The sequence below is a fragment of the Equus caballus genome, chromosome 12 (assembly GCF_041296265.1).
Source record: "Equus caballus isolate H_3958 breed thoroughbred chromosome 12, TB-T2T, whole genome shotgun sequence".
NCBI classification, from domain to species: Eukaryota; Metazoa; Chordata; class Mammalia; order Perissodactyla; family Equidae; genus Equus; species Equus caballus.
This window is the reverse complement of record NC_091695.1, coordinates 25,638,379-25,648,285: the sequence shown is the minus strand read 5'-3', so window position 1 is coordinate 25,648,285 and position 9,907 is coordinate 25,638,379. Positions and strand designations below refer to the sequence as shown.

General features: G+C 50.8%; 1 protein-coding gene across 1 annotated transcript; it reads left to right on the top strand.

The window, feature by feature from the left end:
- Positions 1 to 1,618: 1,618 nt before the first annotated feature.
- Positions 1,619 to 5,632, top strand: LOC106781460 (proteoglycan 3-like). Its single transcript, XM_023654072.2, has 6 exons — positions 1,619 to 1,673; positions 2,059 to 2,181; positions 2,631 to 2,944; positions 3,618 to 3,749; positions 4,582 to 4,693; positions 5,455 to 5,632. The coding sequence occupies exons 2-6, from the start codon at positions 2,121 to 2,123 to the stop codon at positions 5,511 to 5,513; spliced, it is 678 nt and encodes a 225-aa protein (XP_023509840.1). The 5' UTR covers positions 1,619 to 1,673; positions 2,059 to 2,120; the 3' UTR covers positions 5,514 to 5,632.
- The last annotated feature ends 4,275 nt before the right edge of the window (positions 5,633 to 9,907 follow it).

Below are 9,907 nucleotides of genomic sequence, written 5' to 3'. Positions count from 1 at the left end.
GGAGGTTTAGTCCTCTACCCCCTCCTCCACTAAGAGGTCTGAAGTTTGAAACCCCGAGACCAGGGTTTGGGGGCCCTGGAATTGGCCAATCCCCCTAGTCAGCTAGATAAACTGAGGATCTGGTCCGATGGGCTGTCGAGATAGCAGCAAGGACGGTTACTCTGCAATCAGGCCCAGAAGTAACCTCTCTGATACTTCTCCATTTGTAGGTGCCTTGAGCGAACAGAGGAGAAGGAATCCAGGCCTTTTCACACTTTGGGTAACCTGTTCTTGGTGCCCTGAGAACTTGGGGGCTGAGCTGGATCTGAGGAAAACCAGGAGGTCACAGAGTTGAGTCCTCCACCCCGACAAGTCCACTAGCTCTTGGCAGTGATATCCAGCAAAGTCACTGCTTAGCACTTGCTAGTCTCTCCTTGGACTGCACTGAATTTGGCTGGAGCTTGGTTGATGGAAGTTTTGGTATTTTTGCGTTCATTTTGACTTTTAAGGAAGATTGCATTGAAATTTTGTTTGCCTTGCCTTCTGCATCCTTAAATCTTGCTTCACTCACTTGTCCCTAGTCCTGACCTTGTGATAATAGATGGCTGGTGGGAGGTGGACGGTTTGGTGAGGTGGGGAGGGTGGTCCACCCATGTCTGAATGACTCTGCCTGAGGCTTTCCATTCGAGCTGTTGCCTCCTTGCTGGAAAGATATGACCTGAAGTTGGACAAAATGGCATATTCTAGATCAGTGGTCCTCAACTGGGGTCATTTTGCTCCCCAGAGGAGATTTAGAAATATGCAGAGACCATTTTGATAGTGATGACTTGGAGAGGTGTTATTGCGCTCTGGTAGGTAGACACTGGTCTATGCTACTAAATGCTGCTAAACTTCTTACAATGCACAGGGCAGGCCCCCACAACAGAGAATGGACTCCAAATAGAGTGCAAAGGTTGAGCATCTTTATCTAGATCCTGAGTACAGAAGAAAGAGCATACGTCTTTCACACATTCAAGGTGAGAAAGGGAGGGAGAGGGAGAATAAGAGTGAGGAAAGGAGGGAGGGAGGGGGAGACAGGGAGACAGAGGTTTCAGCGCCAAAAAAGACTTTGAAATCCTGGTTCACCCACTTGCAGTGAAATCTTAGCCAGTCACTTTCCCTCTTTGAATCTCACTTTTCATGTCTGTGAAATAGGGATAATCATATGTCCTCATGGGATAGAGATGAAAGTGAAGATTCAAGGATGTGATGCATGTAAAGTGCTTACTGTAGATAAGGGCCAAGGAGGGCTGAGGCTCCCTTCACCTCCTACCTCCTCTTCTCCTGGTCTCCCGGATCCCTGGATTCTCCACTCCATTTGTTGGGATATTGACCAAAGGGAAGCTGATCCTTGGATTAAGGAGTATTGTTCAGATTGGGGCCCTTTAGGGGCAATAGTAACACCTTTGCCTCGACAATAGACGTCTGGGGTCTTCTCAAGCCCATCAGGGTGAATGGCAGTAGACCCCAGGAGGCAGATCCCTGCAGTCATAGTAGAGAGGCAGGCGGGAGAGGATTGAGCAAACTCCTGATCAGCTCCAATGCCCCGCACCCCACCCTGAGTCTCTTCCCACTTCCCCAAAAGCCCATTATAAGGGCTGCCTCTGGGGCCAGCAGCCAGAGACACTGAGAGGACAGCCTCAGACTCTCAGGAGGTGAGTGCTCCCCTGGCTGCCCTTGGAGGAGGTGTCCACGGTTTGGGAGGAAGCAGAACCCTATCTGGCAAACACCTCAGAGGTCTGTCCTTAGGACCCTAATAGCTACACTTCTTCCCTCTTCTTCTCCACTGTGAGTGAAATTGGCCCTGGTCCTGAGCAGACCTGTTCTTACAGGGTCTAGGCTAAGTGTTGTTCCAGCGAGCAGTGATGGAGTTCTCAGGAAAAAGGGGACTTTTCACCTTGAGCCGACACCCCCACGTCCTTTCCCTGATTCTCCAGCTCAGGGTCTGTTCACTGGAAGAGAAGCAAGCTCTCTAGATTGCTCTTTAATAAACCAGTTAAACAAACTCTTCTTCTTTGCCATGTGCCGGGGGCTGTGTAGACACACTGGACATCCCAGGGAGGCAAGGTGGAGCTGTGTCCCTGTCACAAGACTGAGTAGATATGAAATGCCCTCTGCTCCTGCCCCTTCTCCTGCTGGGGACAGTTGCTGCTCTTCATCTGGGTAAGTCCTCCCCTTCTCGTCTCATCTATATTTCTATTTTCTCCTCTTTTCTGCACTGTTTTTGCACTCATGGGGCCGAGGCCACAGCCTCCCCTCTTCAGTTGACCCAGCTCATCTCTGTTAAGATTTCTCCTGGACTCACAACTGTGACCTGAACTTTCTGTCAGGGCCCCTTCACAGAGAAAAACTATCCACTTGTGTAGGCGAAGGGCTTCTCACAGGTGCATTCTCCCACCCCCGAAATACACACCTGTGGTGTCAGCCAGAAGTCAGGTTCTCATCCATTTGTGCATATGACCCAAGAGTTCTTGCCTCACCCAACACCTCAGAGATCCTTCCAGTCTTATCGCCAGGTGGCGTCCATAATAAGGCTTGAGTCGGATCAGAGCTGTCCACAGCCCTGGAAGAGGGGAGAACTCATCTGATGGTAAGTTACCTCTTCTTCCCAGAGAATGATGACCCCCATTTGGACATCCGAGAGACACAGGCAGACCTGACCCAGGATGTGGAAGGTTCAGGGGAGCAGGAGGGAGAGTTGGCCCTGACAGCAGAGGTGATTCAGTCAGAAGGAGAGGAGGCTAAGGCTTCCACCAATCAAGACACCTTTGAGGATGAGCAGGCCATGGAGTTGGACCCAGCAGCCCCAGCTGAACAGTTGCAGTGCCCCAGGGAAGAGGAAACAATACAATTACGTGGCCATCCTGGGTGCAAGAATGTCAACTACCTTTTGGTGCCGAGCCCCATGGACTTTACACAAGCTCAGGTGAGTGGCAGGGAAGCTACTGTGCAGGACCAATGGCAGAAGAAGAGTGTGGATCCAACCTCCTGTTCCATATCCATCTAGACTAGTGGTTCTCAAAGCCAAAACACAGATTTCTGGGCCCCTTCTCCAAAATTTCTGATTTAGCAAGTCTGCGATTGGGCCTAAGAGTTTGCATTTATACCGCATTCCCAGGTGATGACGATATTGTTGCCTGGAGACTGCACTTTGAGAACCACTGATTTGCACAAGAGGCTTTGGTATTAGATAGACCTGTGTTCAATCCTGGCTCTGCCTGTCAATGGCTGTGTTACCTGGGCAAGTCACTTCACTTTTCAGAGCTTCAGTATCTTTATTTGTAAAATGGAGATATATAGTTCCAAGCTCTTAGACTTCTGGTGAAGATTCAATGAGATAATACATGGAAAGTATTTAGAATAGTCCCTGGGCCATTGTAAACTCTCAATAGATGGGGGCTATAACGATGCTGAGTATTATTATTATTTCCTGCAAGAAGATTCTGACAGCAGTAAAAGGAGCAAGCGATGAGATTGAGGGGGGAAGGTAGGTCCCTGCTTTATGAACTGAAAAGGGATGTAGGGCTCTCAGCTGGAGACTCATATACTTGAGTAAAAGGAGAGTGAATTCTTTACACCACCTCTTCATCTCTCTGCAGAATTACTGTGAGAGGTGCTACCAAGGCCATCTTGTCTCCATACACAGCTCCAGCTTAAACCATTGCCTCCAGTACAAGATCAAGGATATCCACCAAGGCCAGGCCTGGATTGGAGGCATCTTGAAGGGCTGGGTAAGTGAGGGGCCAACTCCCAGGTACAGGAAGTTCTTTCTGATCACCTCAAAGGTACACCTGCTGGCCTCAAGTCTTATCCTAGCATCTGAGGCGACCTTAGGCAGGTGGTGATGAGCTGGAGCTGGCTTGTACTGGCTCAGGAGAACCAGTGACTATGCACATCTCTTCCCAACTCCATGTTCAGTGATTTCATGCTTGTAGCTTGTAATCTCCCATGGTGGATGAATTTACAACAAGGAAATTGGGAACCGCTACAAGTCCCTCTGCCTTCTCACCTTCCCCTAGAGCTGGTTGTTAAACACTTACCAGCACACCACTGACGTCATGAGATAGGCTCCATGCCCATCTTTTCCACTTACTAGCTGAATGACTTCCCTGAGCCTCAGGTGCCTCCTGTCTAAAATGGAGTCCTTGTTCTGTTAGAGTGGCTCTGGGATTCCGGATGAATAAGTGCCATGACATTTGCTACTCAAGGGTGGTCCATGAAGCAGTAGTATCAGCATCCCTTGGTAGCTTGCTTGAAATGCACAATCTTGGGCCGCACCCCAGACCTCCTGAATCAGAATCTGAATTTCAACAAGATCCCCAGGAGGTTTGTATACACAATGAAGTTTGAGAAGCCTAGTCTGTGTGATGATGCCATTGCCTGCACTCAGGGATGGATCTCTAGTGTATCTGGCTTCTAGCCGGGTGAACAGTGAGAAGAGATTATACATATAGTGAGTGTCCAGAAAGGGATGCTTGGTGCTCGGTGGGCATTCTCTGGAGCCCGTGATTGTCTCTGTCTTCCTGGATGTCTGCCCTCTGATGCAGCCTATCCCTTCTCTAGTTGTGGCGCAGGAGATTTCACTGGACTGATGGGAGCTCCTGGGATTATGAAAACTGGGCCCCAGGGGAGCCTGGAAATGGGAGAGGTGGCTGTGTTGCTCTAAGCAGCAGAGGTGAGGGGGCCTGGGAAAGGGGAAGGGGGGCAATGTGGACTCTTACATACTGTCCTTTCGAGCTGTCTCAAACACTTCCCGAAACTCACACCCTCCCCCCAACTGGAGAGCCAATGTCCTCTCTGTGAGAAGGGCTGAGATGTAGGGACAGATTCCTCAAAGCAAAACCAGGTGATGGGGTGTCCTGTGTGGGGGTTAGATGCGGGCTTTCTATCTTACAGCCTGGGGTAGGGGGACGTCCTTTCCCTCTCCTGATATGAGGGGACGGATGAGAGTAGCAGATGTGAATTTAAGTGTGGATGAGAGATGAAGGAAAGATGTGGGAATTATGGATGGCTAACAGACAGTTCTCCAGCTTCCAACAGCATGGATGAGGGATGTGAGGGAGCTTAGTACAATGGCTAAGACCATAGGCTTTGGAGTAAGACTGCTCTGGTTCACATCCCGGCTCTGCCTCTGGCCAGCTGAGACACAGGCAAGTCATTATCCCCGCTAAGCCTCAGTTTCCTCATCTGGGAAATGGGGATGAGCTAGCACCCATCTCTTGGAGTCATTGTGAAGATGAAAGCACTTAATCACCCTGCCTCCCTCACTGTGGGAGCTCTAGAAATGTTAGCTGGTAGGGATGTGTCCGCAACATATGGCTGACTGATCATAGCCACAGCAGGCGAGGGAGGGTATGAGGTGCCGGAGGAGAAACGGAGGGGGGCACAAGCCACACTCAGATGGGCAGCTGACCTCACTGTGCTCTCTACTCCCAGATGGTCACTGGCGACGAGCTCCTTGCGAAACGCGTATGCCCTTCATCTGCTCCTCCTAAGCCGGTTACACGGAAACCCTGCCTTGGAGCCTCCTCCCTTCACAGCTTCCCATCTGCCCCCTGGACACTGGGCTCGTCCCCTTGTCCTTCCTGGATATAAAATCAGACTTGCCACAGCATCTCCTGACTCGTTCTTCACTGCTCACTTTGGAGGAATCCCCGGGGCTGGAAACCCCTGGAATCACTCACTCCTGCAGGGTGGGGCTTTGAGGAAAGTAAAAGGTGGTGGAGGTGGAGTGGGTGGTGGAGCTGGGGTGGTTGGGGGTGCTGAGGTGTTCGGCTGCAGCGCCATCTGGGGGCGGAGCATGGACTCGGGAGGACCCTTCTCAGCTCTGGTTCCGGGATTCCCACCCCTCACCCCCAGGCTCTGGGGAAGATCCCATTAGGTGTGGGGTGGGGAACTGGCCCTATTGCTTTGTTTGGATTCAGTATGGGATGTGGGGTGGGGTGGGAGTGGGGTGGCTTTCCAAAACGGAGGCGATCTTGCTGATTCAAGGATTGGGGTGGAGCAGTGAGATGCCATGTGGATAAGCACGTGGGAGGTAGGAGTTAGTAGTCTTGTCTGGGGGCAGCCTGTTCCTCTAGTCCTCTATCTTGTTGGCCTCAGTTAGTCGCCTCTACTTTGCATTCCTCCAGCCACTGTGGGTGAATTGAAAGGCCCCAACTTCTGAGATCTGTTCCCCACTCCATTCCCAGGAGGGTGGCTGTCCTTCCCCCTCCCTGACCCTCTCCCTCTTCCACATCCACAACCTACCTCCCTAAAGGGGCCACAATCTTGGGAGGGAGGTGTCTCCCAGCAGGAGGGCCTTGGGGCCAGTCAGGGTATCTGGTAGCCTGTGGCTCCTATGCTGTGTCTACAGCCCCAGGCCTCAGCTTCTCTCCCTCATTCCTCATTCTCTGACCCAGGGGACATTGAGAGAGAGAACTGTTGCTACTCTTTACCTTGTTCGAGGCAGGATGCTTGGCTCCCAGTAGGATCTGGGGCTGATGAAGCAGAAGTTCAGACCTGAGACTGCGTATTAAGAGTGCAGACAGCCTTGGGTTGTGGGGAGAGAAGGAGAGGGGCACTCTGAGACAGAAATACTTCTTTGGGTGTCGTTCTACATGGGGCACAGGGAGAAGATACAAATATTTCTGGAGATGCACGTGCACATGCGTGTATATGTGTTTGGGTGTGTAAGTGAGTCACTCTTTGTATACCTGTGTGTATCTGTGTATGTGTGAATCTGTACATGTAAATGTGCGTAAATCTTTGAGTCAGTGTGTATTTGTGAGTTGTTTGAGGGTGTACATTTTGTACATCTTTGTGTATTTATGGATAGGCCTGTGTGTCTGCAGACACCTATGAAGCTCCGCACCATAAGATGCCTGAATCTGTGTGTGCACGCACGTGTGTACTTGTGTGCCTTTGGCCAGTATGTTTTGGGGTGTGTATACATGTTAGTGTGTGTCTGAGCACACCTGTGTACAGGTCTACGTTTGTGTGTGAGCACGTGTATGCCTGTCGAGGCATCTGATGGGATGTGGAGTTTTAGGAACTAAAAGAACGGTCTCCCAGATGTGCTTTCTTTCTAAAGGTTCTGGAGGTGGTGGAACAGGACAGGGTGGAAAACCCCAGGGGAGGCGGGTGGCGAAGAAGCAGCAGGGCTGAGTTCCCTGAATATGAGCGGGCCTCTGACAACGGGACCACGGTTCTTGGGCTTGCCATGGATCTCACCAATGCTGGACCTCAGGGACTGCTTCTGGTGAAGAGGCCTGTCCTCCACAGAGGGGTGTGTCCCTCAGCCTTGGGTGCAGATTGAGTCAGGAAGCTGCTAATCACAGCATGTCAGTCTCCCCAAGGGCATGGAACGGGGCTGCCTGGAGGTCAGGCCTCCACCCAGGTCCCTGCATTGCATACAAGTGAACTCTTTTTCGTGTATGTGTGAAGAAGACTCGCCCTGAGCTCACATCTATGTTAATCTTCCTCCCCTTTGTATGTGGGATGCCTCCACAGCATGGCCCATAAGTGGAGTAGGTCCACACCCGGAATCCTAACCTGCAAATCACAGGCCACTGAAGAAGAGTGTGTGGAACTTTAACCACTGAGCCACAGGGCCGACCCTGCAACAGGGTAATTCTTGACACTCTGCTTCTAAAAGAACAGTGGAATGTGACTGTGGGAGGTGGGAGGGATAGGCAGTAAAGGAAGCTCTGCATAGGGAGCTCTGGGACTGGTATTTCGGCCAAATGGCAAGCCCCCACTTACCTCCTTGTTGGGGACTTGGTTCTAGCCAATCCCAGTCACCCAATATCCTGCAAGCTAAGACTGGAGGTAGAGGGATGGCAGGGAGAGGAGGGGTCTTAGACCTCTCCAGATTGAAGCTTGCTTGAGGCAGGCAAGTGTAGATAAGGTGTCCCTCAAATGTCCAGCACTGTCTGTTATTGGGTTCGACTTCAACCATTATATATTCATTTCTTTGGTTGTTTAAGGCCTTGCAATCTTGAATAGCCTTTGATTAAAAAGCAAATACTCTTAGGAGAAGAAACCCCTAAGAGTATTATCTCTTAATGCATCTGGGAGGTTGATTGGTAACTTGCCGAGAAGGAGGTTTGTAGAAGAAACACAGACGGCAAGGATGTGTGTCACTGTCAGTGGGCATGGGGAGAGGGCAGTTGTGGAGAAGAGAAGCCATTGAAAAGGAGATAAGGAAGCAGGGAGTGCAATGTTCACCATTTTTTCTTGCTGGGGACTGAGGTAGTCAGTGTTTCCTGGTATTCCTTGCATAAGTTGGGCTCTGCAGCATGCTACTGGATGTGGCCAATGCAATGTGGGAGGAAATGATGTAAGTCTCTTCCAGGCCTGGACTTTAAATGACCCCCTATGCTCTTTCCATTCTCACTGTCCTTGCCACAGGGATCTGGGGGTCCCTGTGTCCCTGAAGGCATAGCTACCTGATGGAAGGTGCTGTCTGGCCTGCTGTGTGTAGTAAAACTTGCGATTTCGCAGCCTACTTCTTACTGCAGCAGAACCTGGTTTAACACAACACATATAGAAAAGAAGGTGCCCAGGAATGTCCTAATTTTTCCCGGACAGACATAGCACAGAAGTCAGGATCCTAGCCCCCAGAATCGCAAAGCTCTGGGTCTGAGGCCCAGTTCTACATTTCAATTTTTTTAGCCTTACTAAGCCGCAGTTTCTTCTTCAATAAAATAAAAGTTGAGTACGACAACATCTGTAATGCATTTAGCCCTTGGCTTGGCAATGGCAGAGTGTCACTAAATGTTGGATTTTGTGCAGAGTTATTAAGTAAGCAGTGTAGGGGTAGGAATGAGCATTGGTTCCAGTTTGAATTTCCATGTATTGCACATTTCTTCTTCTATGAAATAGCATTAATAACAAACCACAGCAAGCTCACCAGGGTTGGTGGGCGGGTCCATGTGATTATGTTGGTGACTGTGCTGAGGACACCAGGATGCAGGAGAGACAAGTTAGCTATTTTATCAGTACTGATGTCAACCCGAAGTCTAGCACACAGAAGCGCTAACTTAGTTCAGCTGTGGGAAGACAGCGTCAGGCTCACACCCAGGGGTTCAGGCCAGGATGGGCTGATGCACCCGCAGGAAGACCAGCCCAGTGTGTGAAAAGAGAGGGCTGGGGAAGAGGGCCCCTCCAGGACACCGCTGCCTCCATATCCTCCTCAGAGAATGTCCTCAGCCCCAGCCCAGGCTCCTCAGAGCTGGATTCACCGGGAATGCCTGTGGGTCTCCTGGTTGGAGAATGCAGTGCTGTCTTCATTGATGTGTCTGCTGATCAGATCTCCAGACACGGCCTTATTCTGGAGGCTGCTCCTCGGGTGGTGTTATCCCACCATCCTGAGGATGGAGCTGAGGGTTGAAGGCAGAGTCAGGGAAGGGTGATGGGCCTTATGTGTGGGAATCGTACCCCTTCTCTCATTGCGGTGGGAGATCAGTCGTGTTGGGCCTTTGCAAGTGCCCACTGCTTGATCGTCCCAAACTACTCCCAAAGCTGCCCACACCCCTTTTCTCTGCACCTTCCTTCGAGGGGCCAGCCCTCATCTACAGTTAACTTCGTTTCTGCTAAGTCCTCATGGTTATGCCCACACTCCAACTTTCCTGGAGGCAGGTTTACTGTGAAGCTAATGAAACATACTTCAGGGTTAAAACTTCTGTGACAGTTCACGTTCCCACCAATAAAGCAGCAGAACCATGCCTTTTGGACAAGCTCCCAAGGAGATTCTGAAATGCAGTACAGAATAGGAACCACTGGCTCTGAGACATCTGAGAGTGGCCCCCCAGGTTCCCGAAAGGGGTGACAGGAGAGAAGCTGGAGGGTAATGAGTGGTCTCCCCAGGCAACTGAAGAAATGCAGGGTTCTTATCAGCCCTCCCACC